The 27,048-nt window shown below is 38.9% G+C and overlaps 1 protein-coding gene across 1 annotated transcript in view; it reads right to left on the bottom strand.

Annotated features, from left to right (window-relative positions):
* Positions 1–15,088, bottom strand: part of LOC150085296 (translesion synthesis protein REV1-like) — a 195,165-nt gene extending 180,077 nt beyond the window's left edge. Inside the window, exons 1-2 of the mRNA XM_090374516.1 lie at positions 14,999–15,088; positions 11,365–11,432 (exon numbers count right to left, since the gene is read on the bottom strand). Of these exons, the coding sequence (XP_090230642.1) occupies positions 11,365–11,372 (8 nt within the window). The 5' untranslated portion in view covers positions 11,373–11,432; positions 14,999–15,088. The remainder of the gene's footprint in view (positions 1–11,364; positions 11,433–14,998) is intronic.
* Positions 15,089–27,048: the final 11,960 nt, after the last annotated feature.

Below are 27,048 nucleotides of genomic sequence, written 5' to 3'. Positions count from 1 at the left end.
GTCTCCTTCATTAGTAGTTCCCTTGGGCAGCTCTACACAAAGTCATTTTCTTCAGCTGTGAGTGGAAAAATTTTTGGAACTTATTTACTGATATTGATTTTAATGACCTCCACACACACACACACACTACTAATGGAGTCAAATTGCAAGGGATGGGGGAGGCAAATTAACGATACTCCAACGAAGGAGCAAATTTTCTGTCAGAACTGCCTCACCAATAACACAGTATGATCTGGCACATTAGAGACAATACCAATTTGTATCTTTTGTGCAACAAATTTTTCTTTTGGATGCTGAAGGTAAAATGTCAATATAAGTTTGGTAAAGAATTCTGAGTGGACATTTTTTTTTTTTTTGTAGAAGTTTGTTCTGCTTTTTTCTTTTGAGATCATACTGAATATCCACGTTTCATCCCCTGTGATGCTGTTATGCAGATAAAGTTTGGTTCTGCCTGAATTTTTCCAAAAGGTTCACATGCATTTGTTTTTGCCTGGGTCAGTTTTATGATACCATCTTTACAGTCCATTTCAAGACACATGGTTGAAATTGACAAATACTTTATAATCGTCATAAATTTTTCTTTCACTCTGATGGTCACAATTTCACTGATACAACAAATTACTGCACTTTTTAAAATATTTTCATTAGTTCTTACAGTCATTAGATGGCTGGATCAAGAATCACCATGGATTAAGCACAAATGGAAAGTAAACAAATCAGCCTAAACTGCTGAGAAAACAATTTATTATTACCAAATACAGCAATTTATTGTAGAAAATATGTGATTATTTTTGAAACTATCAGTAAAAGTGGGCATTTTCTCCTGCTTGTGCCAATTCAAAACTCATCTCATTGATGTTGCTGACTCTCCTAAACTTCTTTTTTTAGTAGTTAGTAGTATTATTATTAGTAGTGGCATATGATGCAAGAAAGCAAGCTTATAAAGCATCAGCAAAAAAAAAAAGCCACACACATCACCTGTCTATCCCCTCCAATAATTTATCTAGTGCTTCCTTGAATTTCTTCAAAATAACCACATCCACAACAATAGATAGAAATTTGTTCTAACAATCAACCACCCACTAGCTGAAGACAAATCTCCATCTGCATCTATCCTGCAACCATCCATCCTCAATTTGAATTTATATCTCATGGTGTGCAGACTGAGCAAAAGGAAGAAAGCCATTGGCACTGAGCTTGCTCAATCCATTCACAGCCTTAATAACACCTCAATCAGATCACCTTGCAGGTGATCTGATTGATCCTAATTTCCAAATGCTGCAATCTGCAGAACTGAAGCCTTTCTTGATAAGGCCACCCTTTCCTTCCCTTCACCAATCTCGTTGCCCTTCTCTGTAGCCATTCCAACAGATCTACATCTTTCCTAAAATTAGGCCTCCAGACTTGTATGAAGTACAGTCAGTCCTCGTATAGCACGATAGTTGTGTTCCTAGAAACCCTCGTTTTTTTTTTTTTTTTTTTTGATTTGGTAGTTGTTGGCGCATCGGCTTCTGTGGCCATATTGCACCTCCCAAGGTTTTTGCAGTACTTTGATCCAAGCCCGAGGCGGGAATCGAACCCGCGACCTTTGGGTTGCCGGGCAGGTACTTTACCCACTCGGCTAGCCCGGTCGGCTAGAAACCCTCGTGCAATGCAAAATCGTGCAATATAAACAACAGGCCCTAAGGGAAAAACAGAGTTAGGTGCCGGCCACCCAAGATTGAACACACATTTGTAACCAAAACATTACAAAACACAATAAATAATCGTAATAAAATACGTAAGTATTTTTTTACGACTATTACGTAATAAAATATTGCTAAAGCTTTTGCTTCTATCGTAAGCAAACTTGTTTTTTGTTTGATTTTCTAACCAAACAGATGACAGTGGTTCCATCTCTTCCAATTCTTTGTGTCTTAATCTAATGAATTTAAATTACACTTTGAGTTGTTCCTGCTATAAAAGTTGTTTTTATTTTCCCTGCATTCTTTGTAATTCTCAGGGTTGCCTCATTTAGATCTGTAGCAAGTGCAATATCACATGGTCTTTCATTTCGCTCAAAGCGTTTCACAATTTCATATTTTTTCTCTATCGACAGAGGCGGACTGGCCATGAGCCTTTCCGGGGAAACCCCGGTGGGCAAGAAGCCGGTGTGATTTTGGCCATAAATGCTAGTATGAGGCCACTACAAAATTTTCAAATTTTTGACCCAGTCCGCCTCTGTTTATCGATATTGCTTTTCTTTTTCTCTCTGAATCTGCAGTGTCTTAACCAGGACGCTTCCTTTTCACACCTTTTAAGTATTTTACTCATTTTTAGGGATTAAAGCATAATTACAAAACGAGGAGGCACGCTTGATACACATAAACAAAGCTGCGCGTGTAGCAACTGAATAAACAACACCGTAAAGGCAGAGATACACTATTAACACTTCACATTTTACTAAAGCACATTTCTAGGGGTTACTACCATAAAACAACAAAAACAATTTCCAGTTGCGTTTCTGCTAGTGGAATCTGTTATAAACTGGTAGTAAACTCGATCTAATTGCATTTGTGATTATACCAATAGCTGGAATTGTGTTGGTTTTTACGTTATTATGGTGAAACGTGTTTCCCCTTCACTGATATAAAACACATAAATACATTTTCAGAATTTTCTCTTCATTCCTATTGTGTTGCGTTCGGTTGGGGCGATTCCGCATTTGACTGCCATTTCTTGTAAACACAAAGGCGAATCATGCATAAGCGAATTCGGTTCGTGTTATATAAGATATCGTTCCCCTATTTATAAATCGTGTATGATCGAATTCGTGTAGTGTAAACACGTGTTATACGAGGACTGACTGTACTCAAAATGCAGCCTAACTGTTGCCTTGTACAATAGATAATCACTTCCTTATCCTGGTAGCAAAATTCCTGTATATCACTGACAAAACTCCACAAACTGTCTTGGCAGCCTCTCTGCATTGCTCAGAGCACTTCAAATCTGACTGCATATAACCTCCTAATTTCTGCCTACACTAGAGCTCGCAACAATTGCGCATTTATTAGAAAACAACGTGGTTTTCCAATAAATGTGCCAAGGCTGTTTGTTCAAGAGACAGTTGCGTATCGTAATTGGCTTGTTTCCAATTCTTCATTTTCAGCCTACGCAAAAGCTTGCAACAATTATAAAGCAGTTATTAATCAGTCCAAACTAGATTTTGAACAGGCTGAGAGTAGAAAACTTGCTTCTTGGTCAAATGGTAACAGAGCATTCTAGTCTCTTGCCAAAGCTATTGGCCCCAACTTTTGCCCATCTCTGCTCCCACCTCTGTCCAAACCAGATGGTTCTGTTGTCACTTTAGCCAAGGATAAAGCTGACCTGCTAGCATCCCATTTTTTTTCCAGCTCATGTATTAATGATCTTGGTAAAACAACTCCCACCATTCCCAACACGCTCCATTCAATGCCTCCTGTGGTCTTCCGTCAAAAGGATATCAGAAGGATTTTGATGAATCTTGATGCTAAGAAAGCTCCAGGTCCTGATGGTATTTCTCCACTTGTTCTCAAAACCTGTGCTCCTGAACTTACTCCTATTCTTTGCCGCCTTTTTTCACTTTCTTATTCTAAAGGTGTTTTTCCTTCTGCTTGGAAATTTGCTCATATTCAGCCAGTTCCTAAAAAGGATGACAAATCCCTCCCATCCAATTATCGTCCCATTGCAATTACTTCTACTCTTTCTAAAGTAATGGAGAAATCAATTAACCGCCAACTCATAAACTACCTAGAAACCTTCCATCTGATCAACGACTGCTAGTATGGATTCCGTCATTGTCGATCCACTGGTGATATTCTGGCTTATGTTACCCATTTATGGACTAATTCAATGGCATCTCAAAGGCTTTTGAGATGCCATTGAATCTCAAATTCATTGTTCTTGAATCTCATTGTTCTTGACATCTCAAAGGCTTTTGATCGTGTTTGGCATAAAGGTCTTCTAAACAAGCTTCCATCTTATGGTTTGCAAACTGTTTTTAGTAATTGGTTATCCAATTTTCTCTCTGATCACTCACTGAGGGTGATGGTAGATGGCTCTCTGTCTTCTAACTTCTCCACTAATGCCGGTGTCCCCCAAGGTTCAGTTCTTTCTCCCACTCTTTTCCTCTTGTATATTAATGACCTTCTTCCATTGACTGAAAATCCTATCCATAGTTTTGCCGATGAGAGCACATTGCATTCCACTTTCCATTTTGAGAAACCTTGTCCTGCTCAATCAGCTTCAACTTCTGGAAAATCTGCTACCAATTCCTTAAATGCCGATCTTCAGGTAATTCTCTAGTGGGGCAAAGATAACTCAGTTTATTTCAACCCTTCTAAAACTCAGTCTTGTTTTATATCTCGCAAAAAGGATTCTTCTGCTCCAATGTTTATCTTTAGTGACACTCCAATTTCTAGGCAAAATGATATATCTCTTTTGGGGATTACCCTGACTTCTAATCTCTCTTGGCACAAGCACATTACAAATATTGCTTCCTCTGTATCTAAAAAACTTGGTTTTCTCTTTCGCTCTCAGCGTTACTTTTCTTCCAAACAGCTGCTCACTCTGTATAAATCGCAAATCCGCTCTGCCATGGAATATTGTTCCCACATCTGGGGTGGTGCCCCCAAAACCTCTCTCAGGCTTCTTGATTCCATACATAAGAGGGCAGTTAGATTAATTAATGATTCATCTCTAACAGAGTCTCTCCACTCGCTTTCTCATAGACGTACTATTTCTGCTGCATGCCTCTTCTACAGATACTTCCATGGGCACTGTTCTGAATTGGCTACTGTAATTCCCGCTCTCTCTCTCTCTCTTTCAAAACAGTCCGAACACGTGCTGCCACCAGCCAACATCCATTTACTGTCCAACTTCAAACCCACAGAACCAACTTTTCATCTTCCTCATTTATTCATTCAACTGCCGTTTTCTGGAACAACCTTCCTTCATACGTATTTCCTGAAAATTACAATCTACAGAAGTTCAAGTCCAATGTCAACAAATATCTTCTTTCGTCTTCTCAAACTCCAATTCAAGCACGGTACTAAGTACTATAGGTTCTAATACCTCTCGTGTTTGGGGTTCACATAAAAAAAAAAAAAAAAATAGTGGAAAATGAAAAAGACCTGGGAGTAATTGTGCAGTCAGATATGAATTTATTGTCAATGGCATACAGAAACTTTGGTAGCAGGGATAAGAAGGTGATTTTCCATTTGTACAAGGTCATGGTAGGCCAAATCCTGAGTACTGTATACAAGTCTGGAGGCCTTACTTTAGGAAGGATGTAGATCTGCTGGAACAGGTGCAGAAAAGGGAAACCAGATTGGTGAAGGGATCAAAAGAATCCTCTTACCAAGAAAGGCTTCCATTCTGCAAATTGCACCAATTGGAGACTGGGCATGTGCAAGATCTGATTGAGGTGTTTAAGGCCTTGAATGGATTAAGCTAAATGTCGATGGCATTCTTCCTCTTGCTGAGACTACACATATGAGGGGGCATAAATTCAAGTTGAGGAAGGATGGTTGCAGGACAGATGTGTGGAAGTTTGCCTTCAGTCATGGGATGGTTGATTGTCGAAACGGTTTCCCTCTATTGTTGTTGTGGAAGTGGGTGGTTTGAATAACTTTCTTTGGCTGATGCTAAGTAAGCTTGCTTTCTTGCATCTACTAATGCAAAAAAATACAGGTATTCAAAACTGTTGCAACTTTTCTTGATGACCCTGTATATTATAATTACTGACTGGTAATAATCTATATTATGAAAAAAACATTACAAATATTTTATTCATATTCATAAATATAGGGTGGACATATGTCAGTTTATCAAGAGATACAATTTGCTGAGAAGTATATTACTGAATGTGGTTTGATTGTTGATATGGGGGCTTGATGGAGCATAAGCTACTTTGGCTATAATGCGCCTATTCATTTATTATAAAAAGAAATGAAAAAGTTTCATAAATTCATAATTGATTAAAAAGTCCAGTTTGCTTTAAGAAGTTGAAAAATTCAGAAATATCTGCATCATCTCCAATGAGATTCTCTAAAGTTATTGGTCTATGAAGATTAACCAGTGATAGCAGGGTTGAAGTTCTATCTTGTTCATAGTAAGGGCAGTCAATGAGAATGTGTTTAATACTCAGATTTATATTACAAAGTGGACACTGTGGCGGTTCGTTGCCTGTGAGTAAATAAAGGTGGGTCAGATAAGTATGTCCTATTCTTACCTTGAAAGGACTACCTCTTCTCGTCTTGATGAGCGGACACTGGAGCGCCAAATTTTTGGATCATGTTTAAATTGAAAGAGTTTATTATTAATTTGAGAGTGCCATATTGCTGTCCATTTTGACAGGCATGCAGCCTGAATGGTTAATGCATAGTCTGATGGCGGAACAGGGATATCAGTTAAGTCAAAGCTAGTTGGATTTTTTGCAGCTTTATCAGCCAGTTCATTGGCCAAAATGCCAGAATGAACTGGAATCCAGCAGAAGGTGACCAGTTCATGGCGTTCTTCAATTTGTAGTAATATGCTTTTTATTTCGTCTAGAACAGGGTGTACTTTATCTAAGGGGTTACATAAAGCCAAGATTGAGCTGAGGGAATCAGTGTAAATAACAGATTTTAAAGCACAGTCAGAAGAGACATTCTGTAAAGCTAGTTTGATTGCATATAATTCAGCTGAGAAGATACTGAATTCAGATGGCAAGGATGCTGAAATAACAGTATTTGGAAACACGGCAGCCGCTCTAACGTTTGAATTAGATTTAGAGCTGTCTGTATAAATTGGAGAAAAGTCAAAGTATCTTTGAGTGTGAGCTTCGTGAAGTTGTTTGATATTTGATGTTTGTAAAATGTTCTTTCCCCATTGAGAGAGGTAAGTGTCACAGGTCAGTATAGGAGGTGGAATCCATGGTGGTTGAGTACAAGTTGTTACCTGTTGTACGGAAAGGATGAAAACATTCCAAATTTGCATCAGTTCAAGAAGGCAAAGACCAGCTGGCTTTACTATGCTTGGTTTATTTCTGAAAAGATTTTCTAATGGTGGATTGAACAGGTATGACTGAGTCGGATGCATGGCACAGCTTTGTATCTTGACAGCATACTTCAATAACAGTGTTTTCCTACGTAAAGTTAGTGGGGGTTCATGGGCATCAATGTAGAGACTATGTGATGGTGATGTTCTGAAAGCACCGAGTGAAAGTCTCAAAGCACTGTGTTGAAATGGATCAAGCCAGCGAAATGCACTCAATCTGGCTGAATCATAGATGGGAGCTCCATAATCAAGACGGGATCTGATTCATGCCCGATATAGCCGAAGCAGAGATGTACGATCTGCGCCCCATGTTTGGGAGGATAAAGCTCTGAGTATATTTAACTTTTTTAGACAGGAAGTACGTACATTTTTAATGTGGTCTATAAAATTTAACTTATTATCAAGTGTTAATCCTAGAAATCTGATGCTATTAGTGACCAGGATGGAGACATTATAAATTTGAAGTTCAGGATCTGGATGAAGTTTGTGCTGTCTACAAAAATGGATGGCAACTGTTTTCTGCTGCGAGAGTTGATAGCCATTGAGGCTGGCCCACTGTTGTATTTTATTAAGTGATATCTGGAGCTGCCGTTCAATAGACCTCATGTTTTGGGAATGGCAGGAGATGGAAAGATCATCTGCATAAAAGTAGGCCTCAACTGTATTTGGAAGCTGATTGGTGATGGAATCTATTCTAAGAGCAAACAAAGTGGCACTCAGTACTGATGCCTGTGGTACTCCTTCTTCCTGTATAAATGTTTTGGAGAGAGCATGTTGGTACTGAACTTGAAACGATCTAGTACGTAGGAAGTTCTGAAAAAATATAGGAAGGTTGCCTCGCAGACCAAGAGAGTAAAGATCACTAAGTATGCCATGCAGCCAGGTAGTGTCAAAAGCCTTCTCGATATCTATTGAAACCATTACAAGATGTTCACATTTAACAAAGGCATTTCGAATGGCGAATTCAGTCTTGACCATAAGATCTAAGCATGACCTATTTTTACGAAAGCCATATTGGCTATGGCTCATTAGATGTTGTGACACAATGATCCATTGATGTTTGGATCATTGAGTCACAACAATGATCCAAACATCAAACAATTTTTTCAAGGATTTTGCTCAGGCAGCTTGAGAGAGAGATCGGTCTATAGCTATAGGGGTTAGTTGGATCTTTCCCAGGTTTTAGGAATGCCAAGAAGTTAGAAAAACATTTTATAAAAATATACGATTGTAAAAAACCAGAAGCAGGCTTAAAGCTTTGTCATCGAGATGTTGAAGCATGACACAATAAATCCAATCTGGCCCGGCAGCACCATTGTGGGCTGTTCTAATGGCATGCAGAAGTTCAGAGTATTGCAGAGGTTTGTTATATGGAAGAGTACGGGCGGTTTGAAATTTTATGGCATGCTTTTCTCTAGTGTTTTTAATTCGTTGGAATGATGTAGAATATGCTGATGCTGCTGATATTTCAGCAAAAGTATTGCCCAAAGCATTAGCAATATCTAAGGAACTGGATAGATCTTGCCCTTTCCAGGAGAGGATTGGAGAAGGTATAGTAGGAAACTTACCAGATAACTGTCTAATTTTTTTCCATATAGTTTTGGGATCAAAACGGGTCCAGGATTCTTTCTTGGCTTGCCTTTGTACAAATCGTGCTTTTGCTCTTAGCTTCTTATAATTAATGAGATTGGTTGTGGTTGGACATCGCCGAAATAAATTCCAGGCTTTGATTTTTGCTTTCTTTGCTTTTGTGCACTCGTCATTCCACCAGTAATTATAATGTTTGCGATAATGGTATTGTGTCCTTGGCCACTTTTAGGAGATGTGATGTAATCTGTTACATTATCAATATTCTGGAGCTGGATTTTTTCCTCGTCAAGAGAGATTGATGATCGAAATTTTGCCCAGTTTGCACGAACAAATTTTCATTTCCTGCGGAGCTTGTTTGAAGGAGTCTGTGATATTAAAACATTGCATATGATCGGAAGGTGGTCACTGCCCACTGGGTCATTTAAAACGTACCACTCTATGGTTGGAAAGAGTATTGGAGAACAAATTGAGAGATCTATTGCTGAGGTGTGTCCAGTTGGGAGTTGTATATGGGTGTGCGCACCAGTATTGAGTAAGGTGAGGTTTTGTGACTCTAGAAAGCTTTCAACGAGTCGACCACGTATGTCTAGTTTAGGATCGCCCCATAAGTGGTGGTGCCCGTTAAAATCCCCTAATATACAGATAGGTGGAGGTATCTGTATTAAGAGATCTTCAAGATCTTTTAAACAGTAAGTATGGTTTGGTGATAGGTATATTGAGACAACTGTTATTGAAATATGGAGGGTTATATGAACAGCAACAGCTTCTATTTCAGTTTGAAGTGGAATATGTTTAGTTGGGATCTTTGAATTTATCAGGATTGCTACACCACCATGGGCAGCATTTGCTGTATTATGATCTCTTCGATAAAGACAATAGTTCTTTACTGAAGGAGAAATTTGCAAGGTTAGGTAAGTTTCCTGAAGACAAAGGGCAACTGGAGAATATCAGTTAATTAGATCATGGATATCACCTGTGTTGCAACGAAAGCCTCTGCAATTCCATTGTAAAATACAAGGCATTATTTGTGTTTAATTGATGGAGATGTATCTGACTGTTTTTTGAAGGTTACTGGCTTATGACATTCTAATTTAGATTTATCTTTTTTGGAGAAAACTGGCCGACATGTGTCCATTTCTTCTTCTGCATGGATTTCTAGAAGGGGATCTTCCTGTATGGATGTGCCATCTGTGTCCATGGTTGTGTCCTGAAAATTTTTTACTACATTTGCTTTTGAACTATCGGATATAGTATCTATGACTGGAGTAGGAGATGCCCCTGGTATTGTCAGAGGAGTATTATTTGCCTGGTCAGAGAACTTGGATTGTTGCTTAGAAAGAACATTTCTAGCCCAATCAGAAATTGATTTGTTAGTGGGAACTGTTACATCAGTTTGAGTGGAGACTGTCTGATATTTTTTTACAGCATTGGCATAGGTCATATTTTTGGTTATAGTAGGAGCAACTAATTTTCTCGCTTCTGGGTAACTTACTTTGTTCTCAACCTTGTATTTTACTATTTTTTTCTTGGTTTTCCATTTTTCACATGTCTTGGAATATGCAGGATGGTCACCTTTGCAATTTGGGCAGGTCATTTTTGTAGCTGTACAGTTACTTTGTATGTGATCTGCAGATCCACAATTTGGGCAGACAGGAACTCCTCTGCATATAGCTTGTGAGTGGCCATACTTTTGGCATTTGTAACATCTTAAAGGGTTTAGAATGTAAGGGTGGATGTGGCAAAGTAAATAACCTGCTTTTACAGAGGAGGGTAAGTTGGGTGTATTGAAGGTGAGAATAATATTTCTTGTAGGTGTAAGTTCATTATCATTTTTAACCATTATTCGTCTTGCTTCAATTACGTGTTGTCCCTGCAGCTCTTGGGTTATTTCTTCCTCAGTGACCTTCAGTAAGTCCCAACTGGATATCACACCCTTAGATGAATTTAGGGTTGTGTGTGTGTGGAGATATTTTAACTGAAATGCCAGCAAAGCTTGTAAGTTGTAACAGCTTCTCGGAATGTCTGTGGTTGGTGGTTTCTACTAGTAAGTCTCCTGATTGCAGTCTCTTCACCGTCTTGGGAGATCCTGCAATACCCTCCAGATGTTTTTGTATGACAAACGGAGACAATTTATTAATGGGCTGACTAGTAAGAGAGTGGATGATTAAGAACGATGGGCAAGGTTGCTCCATCTGATCAGTCTTTTGTCTCTTTGGATTGTCGTTCTCAATATCCTGATGGTCTGTGTTTGCCATGTTTGCGCTCCTTTTAGCCCTTGGCAAGTGGACTTACCTGCCAAGATTTCCGGCCCCGCCACGGGGAGGCAGGAGCAGTGCCACTAGGAGGCCAAGCGGTTAAAGTGTTAGTTGGTTAGTGACCTAGAAATATGGATAAAAAAGAAAGGTTACTTTTCTTTCTGTGTTCTAACTTGTGGCTTTTCAAGTGTAGAATGGTTTTAAAAAAATAAGGCTTTAGAGAAATGTACAAACTTAAAAATAACTTTAATCGCCTTTGAAGAGCACTTTATAAATCTCACAAATATCGCTTGGCACCCAGGGCCAATGTGGTTTGAACAAATTGTTTAAGTATCATAAATTACATGTTAACATTATAATGATGTAATATGGACATAAAACTGACTTCATGAATTAAACTGTACCATTATTATTTCTTAGTGAACTGACATATAGACCACTCTGTGTATACTTAAAGGCTTACCTTTTCATTATAACAATGAAATCTGAAAAGCCAGCTCACAGTATCTTCAGTGATGTGTTAACCATTTCCTATTGAAAATTTAAAATATTTGTTACCAATCACACTTACCATATATAAAGGAAATAAAGAAGATCCTTGATTATCTAGTGGCTGATATCAAAGGTCCTAACTGTTAATCAGTCATGATTGACAGTTAAGAAGTATTATTTGTAATATTTGTAAGTATTAGTTATCTCTCATGACTTTTATAAATATGAGCTGTAATTCATATTTTCAAGGCACATCTAGTACACTAAGCATCAGTCATACTCATATTTTTATAAACTTGAAACAAGCTTAAGATGTTATGAAAAGAATACGCAATTAAGTCTTAAATGGAAAGATATTTCAAAGTTTTTTTCCACACATCAAAATTAATGAGACTCCAAACAGAAATCTCATTTATTACACTTATATTATAATCTGTGATATACTTGAAAAATTCAAGCTGGGCAACTCATAATGGCCAATAAATTAAAGACATGGTTGTTCCCTAGTAATCACTGTGCACAAACATTAATAAAAAAAAAAAAATTCTAAATGACTGCCTGAAAATACAAGTTAGATAAATACAAACAAGGAAAACTTTAAAATTCAAAGGCATATAAACAAACATCCTAACTGTCAATCAGTCATGATTGACGGTTAAGAAGTATTATTTGTAATATTTGTAAGCAAAGTTGATGTTTATGGCATGCCAGTTAAGATGTTCTGGTTCATTTGGTTTATTGTGTATTATAGCATTAGCAGAGGCATATGATGCAAGACAGCAAGCTTATACAGCATCAGCTAAAAAAAAAAAAAAAAAATACACCTTCCCATTTCACCCATCCATTAACTCTAAATGTTTGTCTAGTTCTGCCTTGAATTTATTTAAGCTGTCAACTACAGATGAAAGTTTGTTCCAGCAATCAACCACCCGCTGGCTAAAGGCAAATTTCTGCACATCTATTCTACAATTGTCTTTCCTCAATTTGAATTTATGTCCCCTCAGGCAATTATTCTGAGCAAGAGGAAGAATCCCATTGGCAGTGGGCATGCTCAAACCATTCAAGGCCTTATACACCTCAATCAGATCACCTCACAGGTACCTAGTCTCCAGACACTGCAATTTGCAGAACCTAAGTCTTTCTTTGTAAGAGCAACCCATTGTTTCATTCAACAATCCCATTGCCTTTCTTTGTACTCATTCGAGCAGCTCTACATCCTTTCTAAAATTAAGCCTCCAGACCTTAAATTGTGTAATCAAGGAAGCAAAAAGCAAATCAAATTGAACCCTTGTGCACTGGTTGTATGGGAAAGTCTTAGACAACCCAGGTGATGTTGTGGATGAATTAAACAGGTACTTTACAGGTACTGTCTTTACTGAAGAAAGGCCCTTCTTGCTGAGAGAAGGCTGTGCAAGTGAAAATTACAGACGAATGTTTATTAGAAAAGCTTTCAAGCATAAAGGCAAGTATGACTCTTGGAGTTATTATTATTATTAGCTATAGGGCGCAAGGAAGCCTGAGGCTTATGCTGCACCAGCCAAAAAAAAAAAAATTCCGAGTTACCCTGAGAGAGAGAAGTAGAAAGGAATCACCAAGAAAGAAAATAATGATGATATCCAGCTGAGGACCCTGGGTGTGCCAAGCCCATACTCACCAGATGTGAGCCCCTGGGGTTATTGAAGGTATATATTATTAGCTATAGGGTGCAAGGAAGCCTGAGACTTATGATGCAACAGCCAAAAAAAAAAAAAAAAAAAATTCCGAGTTACCCTGAGAGAGAGAGGGAAGTAGAAGAAGAGAGAAGTAATTCTGAGGGAGGCTGACAAGGAGTGTATTGGAACATTGAGGTTAATTATGAGGACATCTATTAACTAGGGAGAGATTCTTTTGGATTGGTAAAGTACCAACATATAACCAATATATAAACAGCAATTCTAAGAGCAAAGTTGGTAATTACAGACTGGTTAGTCTGATTTCAGTGGTAGGGAAAATCTTAGAAACAATCATTAAGGGTGCAATCCAAGGAAACTTGAAATGCCCTGAACTCCTACAGCTCATATATGAAAGAAACTTGATAGAAGTTTTCCCAAATTTGGCAACAATCCTAAAAATTTACATGACATTACCAACAATGAGCATGGCATTCTGAAGGCCACACAATATGACTTTAAGGGAAAATCATGTTTAACTAAGTTAGTAGGCTATTTTGACATAGTTACTCATGAGCTGGATTTAATTTCGACATAGTTCATTTGGATTTCAGCAAGGTATGTGACTCAGTCCTTCATGAGACATTACTGTATAAGCGGGAACATGCTGGGATTACTGAAAATATTCTAAGATGGATTACTGGATGGCCGCAGGGCAGGAGATCATGATTAATAGATATTCTTCAGACTGGTGTTTGTTTGTTTATTATTTGGTTTTTAGGAGCATTAGCAACTAAGGCCATATTGCTCCGGGGATATGCGGTGGTCATTCCCTAACCTTTCCACATCCTCCATATTTGGTGGTCACAGGCTCGAACCCTGGTCTAATCAAGAAGTGTGTGTTACACGCTGCTGCTCCTGCACACCTGGAGGCGCCCAGACTGGTGTAAAGTCAGAACTGTTTCCATTGATTGGTTCTTGGACCACTGATTTTCATAAACATTGATGATGAGAAGGAGGTGATTATTCCATTGTATAAGGCGATGGTCAGGCCACACCTAGAGTACTGTATACAGGTCTGGAGGCCTCATTTCAAGAAGGATGTAGAGCTGCTGGAACGAGTACAGAGAAGGGCAACAAGATTAGTGAATGGAACAAAGGGGTGCTCTTACGAAGAAAGGCTTAAGTTTTGCAAATTACAGTGTCTGGAGACTAGGCACCAGCGAGGTGATCTGATAGAGGTGTATAAAGCCTTGAATGGTTTAAGCATGCTCAATGCTGATGGGATTCTTCCTCTAGCTCAGAAAAATCACCTAAGAGGGCATAAATTCAAATTGAGGAAAGATAGATGTAGGATAGACGTGTGGAAATTTGCCTTTAGCCAGCGGGTGGTTGGTTGGTGGAACAGACTTCCATCCCTTGTGGTGGAGGTTGATAGCCTAAATAAGTTTAAGGCTCAGCTGGACAGGTATTTTGAACGAACAGAGGGGTAAAGTGGAAGTGGGTTTTTTTTTTTTTTTTTTTGGCTGATGCTGCATAAGCTTGCTTTCTTGAATCAAATGCCTCTACTAATGCTAATGCTCGCTCGCTCTCTCTCTCTCTCTCTCTCTCAGAAAGGTTTTTTTTTTTTTTTTTTTTGTAAAAAAATACTACAAGTTATATGGGTCTGTCGACACCTGCTCACATGCCAATAATGTCAAAAAATAATCTAATTATATAATCTGAATTCGGCAAGATGAATAAAAACATCTGATAGTAGAAAAACTAAAAAATAAATAATAATATAATATAATTAAAAAAAAAAAAAAAAGATTTGCGCTTCTTACATGCATATATATATATATATAACAAGATGAATATTAGAATACGTAACATCGGTAAAATAGCACTCTAGCCTATCAAGGCAAGTCAATATGTGTATTATACAGCCATTGCTGTAAAAATGAGTACAATTACCGTGCGGATGATGCAAACGGTGGCACAAATTAAAACTATTTTATTTTACAGTCAGCTCATTATACGCCCCTCTGCAACATACACAGTTACTGATTGTCAGATATTTTAAAATTGGAGATATTTAAAATTTCAACATTTCTAAAATTTTATCCAATACTCATATTACAAGTGAATGTAAACACAACTTGTGCACAGATAGCAAAGCTTCTAAAAACATTCTTTTACTTAACTCTCACTGGCACTGCAATGCACACTCAATTCCGAAACCCTAGCGACTCGCAAAGTAACTATGACTAACATTGATTTTCTTGTGTATATTTAAAATGAGGTTAAGGTACGGGTTCCAAATCAGCTACAGGAATTATTATTATTGCTCTTATATTATTTCAACCTGATTGGGGGTTCCACCTTATGACGGATATTGCTACCAAGTACACAGGGTGGTTGTTGTTATGTCTGGTGTTATTGTTGGTCGAGGACTCGAGGAACTCTGACTATCCTACAAGTGTTCAGGATTGCGACTTTCTGGAGTTCCTTGTAGGTATTCGCTGGGAGACCTCTTGCTGTGGGCTGCTATGTAGGGTCTTTGGCACCATGCCTGTGGTTGACACGATTATCGGGATGGGCGTTCCATAAGCCACATCTCTTTGATCTCCTGTCTTAGGTTCGAGCATTTCCTGATTTTTTTTCCCCATGGGTTTTCTGCAGGTTTCCAGTGTTAGGTACCGTGGTATCAATCAAATAGGTAGTCTTCTCATTCTTGTCCACAAGGGTTATGTCCGGTCTGTTGTGCGGGATTGTCCTATCCGTTATTACGACGCGGTCCAAGTACAGCTTGTGGGTTGCGGTCTCTAGTACAGCCTGTGGTTCGTACTTGTAGTATGGTACACTTTCTTTGGTCAACTGGTATTTCCTCGCTAGTTTCTGATGTATTATCCTTGCTACCTGGTCGTGTCTACGAGTGTACTCAGTCTGGGTATTCAACTTGCACCACGCGATGAAGTGTTGGATCGTTTCTGAGGCCAGGCGGCATCGTCCACATGTATAATCGGACACTTCGGGCTCCTTGGCGATGTATTATGTATAGTTTCTGGTGTTTACCTGGTCTTGGATGGCCAGCATGAATCCTTCAGTCTCGGGGAAGAACGTCCCGCACGTGAGCCATGCATTGGAAGCAGTTTTAACAATGAGATCTTGATGGAGATCATTGTAGTGTCTGCCGTGGAGTGTCTTCTTCTCTGCCCATCGTTCTAGCTTCGATTGTACCTCCTGGTTAGGGGGTGAACTCCTCGCTTAGGTTGAGTAGGGTATACCGCGTGTCTATCTTCCTTATGGCCTGGTGGACTGCTGCTGTGTGGTTTCTGTAAGTAATCCTTCAGGATAACTACCGCTGGCTTCTGTTGCTCAATGAGATTTATCAGGCACCTTCCTCCTTCTTCCCGGGCAATTGTCAGTCTCTCAACGGCAGATCTCGGATGGTGTTGGCGGCTCTTGGTTATCATTGTCATTGTCTTTCTCATGATATCCTCCAGGTCGGTGTTAGTCCAGTCTATGACTCCGAGGGAGTATGTTAGCACAGGGATTAAATAGGTGTTTATGGCTTCAACTGTGTTCCCTCCGTTCAGGTTTGCTTTAAGCAGGTTTCTGAGCCTCCGATGGTATTTTTCGGTCAGGCAGGCCTTAATTTCTTTGTGCTGTAACTACTGAACCTGCATCATCCCCAAGTATTTGTAGGCCTCTCCCTCTGCCATGGCTTCCATCTTTTTACCACTCTGCAGCTAGTAGTTTCGGTTGACTAATTTTCCCTGGTGAAATCCGTGGGTCTTGCATTTGTCTAGACCAAATTCCATCCTAATATCGTTGCTGAATTCTTGGGTGATCTGGAGTAGTTGCTGGAGGTGCTTCTCGGTTCCCGCGTAGAGCTTGATGTCATCCATGTACATCAGGCGAGTGAGGGTGAACAGGTTCTTCCTTCCTTCTTAGAGATTATATTCGTACTTGCTACTGTTGGGCATGGTGGATAGCGGTTTCACTGCTAGTCAGAACTAAAATGGGCTCAGGGCATCTCCCTAAAAGTTTCCTCTCCTGATGGGGATTGGCCTGGTTGTGATGTTTTTGACCTTAATGGTGTACTCCATTTCGCAATCGTTTCTCCTAGGAGGTTTGTCAGTATCGGATTGACTTTGTAGATCTTCAGTGCCTCTATTAGCCAGCTATGAGGCACGGAGTCGAAGTCCTTGCGGTAATCGAAGAAGGCTGTGTACATGTTGCGGCGCTTCTTATAGGCTTGCCCCATAACCGTGGCATCTATTGGTTAATTGCTTCTTGCATCCTTTCTGCTGTCCGGCCATTATGTTCGATTCTCCAAGTGGTCTGATATCTTCCTGGTTACTATTATTATTATTATTATTAGTATTATTATTATTATTATTATTATTATTAGCTAATATGGTGCAAGGAAGCCTGAGGCTTATGCTGCACCAGGCAAAAAAAAAAAAAAAATTTCCCTATTACCCTGAGAGAGAGAGAGAGATAGTAGAAAGGAATCACCAAGAAAGAGAAGAATGATGATATCCAGCTCAGGACCCTGGATGTGCCAAGCCCATACTTTATGATGTGAGCCCCTTTACGCAGCTGGCGGATCTTGTATATTGTTCGGAGGCAGGTATATGAGCATTAGCAAAATATAGGCAGGTTTGGCCTATATTTCGCTGGGTTTCTTGTATCTTCGTTTTAGGCTTCAGATATGTGATTCCCTGAGTGAGAAACTTCGGGATTGTCTTTGGGTGTCTTATCATTCGGGTGACCTGCTCTGCCAGATGCATGTGTGTGTGTGTGTGTGTGTGTGTGTGTGTGTGTGTGTGTGTGTGTGTGTGTGTGTGTGTGTGTGTGTGTGTGTGTGTGTGTGTGTGTGTGTGTAAGTGAGCTTCTTGTACCAGTAGTTGTGGACGTTATCTATTTCTGGAGTTCGCCCGTTGTGAGAGATCTTGATCGTCTGTTTTACTTTTTCTCCCCGAATCTCCCACCCTCTCATTTCTTGTACGTCCTTGATTTTCTTGCGTTCTAGTTCTATCCAGGGTGCTTGGCTGTTATGTCTTACTTCCCGGCTCCATATGTTTCCCCAGAACTACTCAATCGTCATCTTCTCGGCTGATCCGTTCCCTTCTTTCCTGTCTTCTCCGAGATTCCTCTAGAAGCCTCTTTGGTCCTCATCGAAGATTCGGTTGTTTATTTTCCTATGGGAGCTCTCTTTGTATCGGCATAGTCTCTTGCTGAGTGCAAGGAGGTTCTGTTTCAATGTGTCCAAGTACACTCCTATTCTCTGATTTTTTGTCTCATGTTTGCTGTGGATGCTGTCTCTCTCGAGGATGGCGTTCACTTTTCCAATTAATTTCTTACTCATACTGCCCCGTTGGTACTGGGTCAATTGGTCCATTATTATTATTACTATTATTATTATTATTATTATTATTAGTTACATGGTCCAGGGAAGCCTCAGGCTATAGCCAACACACTCGATCTTTTTCTCACAAACAACCTTTCTAAGTACACGGTTGAAGTGCATGGTCCTTCAGCCACCTCAGATCACAACTTACTGATTGTCTCTTCTCCAATGGAGCGTTTATCTCATGGCTATTCCCAACCTCGTCTTGTTTGGCATTACAAGAATGCAAAGTGGGATGACCTGTGAGCTTTTTTTTCTTCTTTTCCTTGGTCGTATTACTGTTTCAAAACTTCTGATGTCAACGTTTGCTCAAATCGTGTCAGTGAAATTATTATTATTATTATTTTTTTATTATTTTTTTTATTATTATTTTTATTTTTTTATTTTTTTATTTTAATTTATATTATTTTTTTATTTTTTTTAATTAATTTAATTTAAATTTTATTTTTTATTTAATTATTTATTATTTTTATTTTTATTTAAAAATTTTTTTGTTATTATTATTATTTTTATTTTATTTTATTATTTTATTTTTTATTTATTTATTTATTTATTTTTGGCTCTCCCTGGGAAGCTCAGGCTAACCCCAGGGTCGGCCAGCCAGAGTTCTCTTCCCACACACCTGGTCCGGCTCCCAGTGCCAGTGACGGTAACTAGCGGTCTGTGGTGTTCCACGGACCCTAGGCTAAGCGGCCAGATGAACAACATAACCTGCACTAAGCAAACATGAATATACACTAACATATGCTATCTGGCCTTGACAGTATTGTACTGTCTTACTTCACAAGAAATTCAAATGCGGAGTTGTGCAAAAGCACCGGTGCCGCTTGTCAAAAAAAACACTATGTCACTATGGTTGTAGGAACGGAATTCTTTATTCCACACACAACATTACAATCTTGTCGTTTATCTAAACCCTGATTTTCCAATAAATGTGCTACAGCTGTTCAAGAGAAGAACATTGCATATCGTAATTGGCTTGTTTCCAATTGTTCGGTTTCATTTTCTGCCTACACTCAGAGGCGGATTAAGCGGTAAGCGGACTAAGCGTCCGCGTAGGGCCCCCGAATAGTAAGGGGCCTGAGGTCTTAAAATGTCTTTTCATTAGGATTCGAGGAAAATTATGTTTTTTTTGTATATAATCAACCCTCCTATAACGCAATATTATTTAAGCTTTTGAAGGGAATTTATTTGAGTTTTGGCGGGATTCTAACTTTTAACTGGACATCAGGGGATGAAACTGGTATAGCATAAATAGGTCCAAATTAAGTAAATATATATATTTTTTAATTATACAAAAAAATCGATCCCTCCCAAAATAATAATTTGATTTAAATTTAAATACGATTTATGATAAGCGGAAAGAGGGCTACATATAAAATAAAAATTTTAGGTTTCTAATTTTTTTTAGTTTAAAAGCAAATTGCCCTGACAGGCCGCTATTTTTCATAATCAGATTTTTTTGTACGAAAAACGATCATAATCCGGAAAAGGGGCCCCGAAAATGTTACCGCTTGGGGCCCCCACTTGGCTTGATCCGCCTCTGCCTACACCAAAGCTCGCAACAATTCTAGGCAGAAAATGAAACTGAAGAATTGGAAACAAACCAATTACGATATGCAACGTTGTATATTTGAACAGACTAAGAGTATAAAACTTGCTTCTTGCCCTGACGGTAGCCGAGCATTCTGGTCTCTTGCCAAAGCTATTGGCGACAACTTTTTTTTTCCCCATCTCTGTTCCCACCTCTGTCAAAACCAGATGGTTCTGTTGTCACTTCAGCCAAGGATAAAGCTGACCTGATAGCATCCCATTTTTATTCCAAATCATGTAATAAACATCTTGGTAAAACACCTCCCATCATTCCCAACATGCTCCATTAAATGCCTCCTGTGGTCTTCCACAAAAAGGATGTCAAGATTTTGATGAATCTAGATGCTAATAAAGCTCCAGATCCTGATGGTATTTCTCCATAAGGTCTCAAAATCTGTGTTCCTGTACTTACTCCTGCTCTTTGCCGCCATTTTCACTGTATTATTCCAAAAGTGTTTTTGCTTCTGCTTGGAAATTTGCTCATATCCAGCCAGTTTCTAAAATGGGCAAGAAATCCCTCCCATACAATTATCCCCCCATTGCAAATATTTCTACCCTTTCTAAAGTAATGGAGAAATCAATTAACTGCCAATTCTTAAACTACCTAGAAACCTTCCGTCTAATCAACGATCGCCAGTATGGAGTCCGTCAGTGTCGATCCACTGGTGATATACTGGCTTATGTTAGCCATTTATGGACAAATTCAAGGGAAAAGTTCAGTGAAACACAAGCAGTTGCTCTTGACATCTCAAAGGCTTTAGATCGTGTTTAGCATAAAGGTCTTTTAAACAAGCTTCCATCTTGTGGTTTGCCAACTGTTTTTTTTGTTATTGGTTATTCAGTTTTTTCACTGATCGCTCACTGAAGGTGATGGTAGATGGTTCTTTGTCTTCTAACTTCTCACTAATTCTTGTTTCCCCCCAAGGTTCAATTTTCCCCCCACTTTTTGTCCCTTGTATATTAATGACCTTCTTCCATTGACTGGAAATTCTACCCATAGTTTTGCCGATGATAGCACATTGCATTCCACTTTCTATTTTGAGAAACCTTGCCTAGATCAACCAGTTTCAACTTCTCGAATATCCGCTACCAATTCCTTAAATGCCGATATCCAGGTAATTCTCCAGTGGGGCAAAGACAACTTAGTTGATTTCAATCCTTCTAAAACTCAGTCTTGTCTTATATAACCCCGGGGCTCACATCTGGTGAGTATGGGCTTGGCACACCCAGGGTCCCGAGCTGGATATCATCATTCTTCTCTTTCTTGGTGATTCCCTTCTACTTTTGACTCTCTCTCTCTCTCTCTCTCTCTCAGGGTAACTCGGAAACTTTTTTTTTTCCTGGTGCAGCATAAACCTCAGGCTTCCTTGCACCATTTGGCAATTAATAATAATAATAATAATAATAATAATAAAAGGTTCTTCTGCTCCTATGCTTATCTTTGGTGACACTCTGATTTCTAGGCAAGATAATGTATCTCTTTTGGGGATTCCCCTGACTTCTAATCTCTCTTGGCACAAGCGCGCATTACAAATTGCTTCCTCTGCATCTAAAAAACTGGGTTTTCTCTTTCGCTCTAGGCATTACTTTTCTTCCAAACAGCTGTACGCTCTGAATAAATCGCAAATCCGCTCTGGCATGGAATATTGTTCCCACATCTGGGGTGGTGCCCCCAAAACGTCTCTCAGGCTTCTAGATTACATTCAAAAAAAGACACTTAGGTTAATTAAATACATCTCTAACTGAGACGCTCACTCGCTGTCTCATAGACGTACTGTTTCTGCTGCATGCCTTTTCTAGAGATACTTCCGTCGGCACTGTTCTTCTGAATTGGCTTCTAGAATTCCCGCTCTCTCTTTCAAAACAGTCGGAACACGTGCTACCACCAGCCAACTTCCATTTACTGTCCAACTTCAAACTCACAGACCCAACTTTTCATCTTCCTCGTTTATTCATTCAATTTCTGTTTTCTGGAACAACCTTCCTTCATACGTATTTCCTGAAAATTACAGTCTACAGAAATTCAAGTCCAATGTCAACAAATATCTCCTTTCGTCTTCTTAACCTCCAACCCAAGCACGGTACTAAGTACTATAGGTTCTAATACCTCTTGTGTTTGGGGTTTATATAAAAAAAAAAAAAAAAAAAGTTATTTCATACTCAAATCGTATTATGCTTTTACTTTTTTTTTTTTTTTTTTTGATTTGGTAGTTGTTGGCGCATCGGTTTCTGTGGCCATATTGCACCTCCCAAGGTTTTTGCAGTACTTTGATCCAAACCCGGGGCGCGAATCGAACCCGCGACCTTTGGGTTGCCGGGCAGGTACTTTACCCACTCGGCTAGCCCGGTCGGCCTTGTGCTTTTACATTATTATTACAGTTCATATAATAGTGATAACAAAAACGTGGTGCCACTCCAAAATTGGGAATGACGAGTTCCACCCTGGAATGCATAATGTATTCAAAAAAGACAGAAGGGTTGTAGGATCAATGCTTATTATGAAAAGCAGTCCGAGTGCGAAAAGGGCGTTTGCTGCCTGATTTTGTTTTCCAGCACGGAATCTGTCTAATGTAAGTTAGTTAGAAGTAAAGGAATAATGAGAACGGTAGTAATCAACAGACTGGAAAATTGTGAAGAATATGACGAAGTCTTTACAAGCAGATGGAACGGGCAAGCAAGCGTTAAAGTCATATTATGGGTGACTGCACTCTGTTCCAGATTGATTGGAACAAGAGGGAGGGGGAAAATAACAAGGGAAAAATTTTTAAAATAAACGATTAAGATTTATACCAGCATTTTAGAAAAATGTACCAGGATTGAGAATATTCTTGCGCGCTTCATTACTAACGAATCAAATGGTATCACATCACTTATAGTACAAGAACCATTGTTAGGAAGTGATCAAGCAATCGACAATTGGAAGATGAGGAAAGAATTTGCAATAGATAGAAGTAAAGGTATGGGTTTTATCTTCACAAGAGGAAATTTTGACAGTTTAAGGTGCTATATGGCATTTATGAATGTCGAGAGAAATGTCGAGTTTTTGTGAATACATTTGAATTATGGAATACTTTTAATGCAAAAATCACAGAACCCATAAACGCATACATACCTTTTTAGAAAATATTTCAGGATGCTGAAATGGATGACTGCTAAGCTGGCTGGTTAAATTGAGCAGAAAAAGAAAGCATGCGACAGTTACGGAGCAATGAAAGTACTGAAGTAATGAAAAGTACTACAACAGGTATAAATTGACCTGAAGTAGTATGAAAAATAAGGTCAGGAAGGCCAAGGCAGAACATGAGAAAGCATTGGCTAAAATAGGCCTTGAATGGGTTAAGCAAGCTCAATTCTGATGGGATCCTTCCACTTAAGAATTACGAACCTAAGGGGGCATAAATTCAAATAAATTTGCCTTTAGCCAGCGGGTGGTTAATTGCTGGAACAAACTTCCATCTGTCGTTGCGGAAGTTGATAGGTTGAATAAATTTAAGGAGGAACTGGACAGGCATTTGGAGGGAATAGTGTGATTTTTTTTTTTTTTTTTTTGGCTGATGCTCCATAAGCTCATACACTTGCTTTCTTGCATCACATGCCACTACTACTACTACTGCTACAGCAAAGAATGGGGATAAGGAATTTATCAGGTATGTGAATATAACGAAGAAAGCTAATCAGATATGGCCCTTGTGCACTGGATGCAGGAAAGTCTTAGATAATCCACTGATGTGGCGGATGAATTGTATAGGTACTTAGCATTGATCGTTACTGATGAAAAGCCCTTTATGCTGAGATGAGGCTGATCCATATTAGCATTAACAAAGGCACATGATGCAAGAGAGCAGGCTTATATAGCGTCAGCTAAAAAAATAAAAACACTTCTCATTTCACCCATCCACTCGCTCCAAATGTTTTTATAGTTCTGCCTTGAATCCATTTAAGCTATCAACTTCTACGACAGATGGAAGTTTGTTCCAGCAATCAACCACCCGGTTGGCTAAAGGCAAGCTTCCACATAACTACCCTACAACCGTCTTTCCTCAATTTGAATTTATGCCCTCTCAGGCGATTATTCTGAACAAGAGGAAGAATCCCATCAGCATTGAGCATGCTCAAACCATTCAAGGATTTATACACCTCAATCAGATCACCTCGTAGGTGCCTAGTCTCCAGACACTGTAATTTGCAAAACTTAAGCCTTTCTTCGTAAGAGCAACCCTTCGTTCCATTCACTAATTTTGTTGCCCTTCTCTGTACTAGTTCCAACACCTCTACATCCTTCTCAATATGAGGCCTCCAGACCTGTATATAATACTCCAGGTGTGGTATGACTATTGCCTTATACAAGGGGATAATCACCTCCTTATCCCTGCTAGAAAAATTCCTGTATATCATTGACAAGACGCCATGAGCTACCCTTGCAGACCGTCTACACTGTTCATAAAACTTCATATCTGCCTGCGCAATGATCCCCAGGTCCTTTTCATTCTCTACCACTGTCAGTGTAGTATCACCGAGTTGATACGTTACTCTGGGGTTACTGCTTCCCACATGCAATATTTTACATTTGTCAATGTTAAACTTCATTTGCCACCTCCCAGCATACCTGCTCAACTTTTCTAGATCCTGTTGCAGCAGTGTACTATCATTAATAACCCTGCCGACCTTCCTGTCGTCGGCAAACTTAGACATTAAGCCTAATATACCATCGTCAATATCATTAGTAGATACAGAAAACAACAATGGACCCAACACTGAACCCTGGGGGACTCCACTAATAACAGTAATCCACGAAGAGCAGTGTCAATTGATTACCACTCTCTGTCTTCTCCCACTGAACCATCCCTTTATCCATAGCAATTTGCCTCCAATGCCACACTGCTCCAATTTGTGCAATAGTCTTCCATGTGCAACAGTATCAAAAATCCAAATATATGAAATTAGTGATGTCATAATTACTGATGATTGTTTATTAGAAAAACGTTTGAGCCTAAAGGAAAGTAAGACTACTAGATTTGATGGCATATACCCAGTGGTTTTCGAGAGCACCAGTGATTGGATTGAATCAGAGTTAATTATGAGTGGATTTTTGTACTCAGGTAACATTCCTTTCTATTGGAGAAGTGCCAACATATCTCCAAGACATAAAAATAAATGCGGTTGTGTAGATGTGCAGAAATTTGTCTTTAGCCAGCAGGTGATTGTTTGTCGGAGCAACTTTCCATTTGTCATTGTGGAAGTTAACTTCAATAATTTCAAGGAAGAACTGAAGAAATGTTTGGTGCAAATGGATAGGTGAAATGGGAATTTTTTTTTGTTGATGCTGTGTAAGCTTGCGTTCTCGTACCAATGCCTATACTAATGCTAGTCTTCATACTCAGACTATACACGAGGGGGTAGAAATTCGAATTGATGAAGGGCAGTTGCAGAATGGATGTGCAGTTTTCCTTTAGCCAGCGGGTGGTTAATTACCGGAAGAAACTTTCATCTGTTGTGGAAGTTGATAGCTTAAATAAATTGAAGGAAAAACTAGATCTGTTGAAGGAAATGAATAGGTTAAATTGAAAGTGTCATCTTTTTCAGATGCTGTATAAGCTTGCTTTCTTGCAACGTTTGCCACTGTTAATGTTAATTTCTTTCTGCCTTTTCTTAGTTTTGAAAAAATCATTTACTTTCCTGTAATTTGATATACTTCTAGCTTCATCATTATTGAAAGATTCCTACTGATGTGTGAATGAAGATGGAAGTGTCCATTCAGTTCATTAGACACCTTAGCAGGAAAATCAAGTTATACCATTCATAGTTGAATCACATTCATCAACGTGATTCGTGACTTCATTGCAGAAAAAATTATATATGTATTATAGATTTCTATAATCTAGTGAGAATTTTTAAGCATCCCTTGCATTTTTCTTTGCTACAACTAGTGTTATCAATTCATCTGAAATCTGTTCAACTAGAATGGTATTTCTTAGTTGGCATTAAAAGCCTAGTAGCTTAAATTATTACTTTCTTGAATGCTTCCAAATTGGAATTTTCTGTTGACCAACTTATGGTGTTGGTAACACTATAGATGATAGGTTACACTGGGATTACTGCTATTCATAGGCAGTAACTTGTATTTAACAATGTTAAACTTCAATTGTCATTTCCCAGCACATTGATCCAATTTTCCTAGATCTTGTTATAGAAACTCACCCCGATTACTGCCAACCTTTGTATTCACTGTAAACAAAAAAAAAAAAAAAAAAAGAGCCTGCTGTTGTTTTCAATACAGTGTATTTATAAATGATATTGAAAACAACAGCGGGCTCAAATTTTTTTTTTTTTTTTATGAAAACCACAAACACGAGAGGCATTAAGAATTTATAGTACTTAGTACTGTGCATGAGTTGGAGGTTGAGAAGCCGAAAGAAGATATAACATTAGATTTGAACTTCTGTAGACTAATTTTCAGGAAATACATATGGTTGTTCCAGAAAACAGCAGTTGAATTAATAAACGAGGAAGATGAAAAGTTGGTTCTGAGTTTGAAGTTGGACAGTAAATAGATATTGGCTGGTGGCAGCACGTGTTTTGAAAGAGAGAGCGGGAGTTATAGAAGCCAATTCAGAACAGTTCCCATGGAAGTATCTGCAGAAAACGCATGGAGCACACACAATGTCTATGAGACAGAGACTGTTAGTCATTAATTAACCTGTCATTTGTCAACGGAATCTAGAAGCCTGAGAAAGGTTTTGGAGGCACCGCCCCAAATGTGGAAACAATATTCCATGGTACGGCAGATTTGCGATTTTTACAACTGTTTGGAAGAAAAGTAACGCCTAGAGCGAAATAGAAAACCAAGTTTTTAAATGCAGAGGAAGCAATATTTGTAATGTGCTTATGACAAGAGAGATTAGAAGTCAGGGTAATCCATCCATAAAAGAGATATATCGTCTTTCCTGGAAATCAGTATGTCACCAAAGATAAGCATAGGAGCAGAAGAATCTTTTTGCAAGATATAAGACAA

Source organism: Mastigoproctus giganteus, chromosome 5, assembly GCF_048544385.1.
Source record: "Mastigoproctus giganteus isolate SK-2022 chromosome 5, ASM4854438v1, whole genome shotgun sequence".
Lineage (NCBI taxonomy): Eukaryota > Metazoa > Arthropoda > Arachnida > Uropygi > Thelyphonidae > Mastigoproctus > Mastigoproctus giganteus.
The sequence above is the reverse complement of the archived record's forward strand: the minus strand, read 5'-3'. Positions and strand labels throughout refer to the sequence as shown.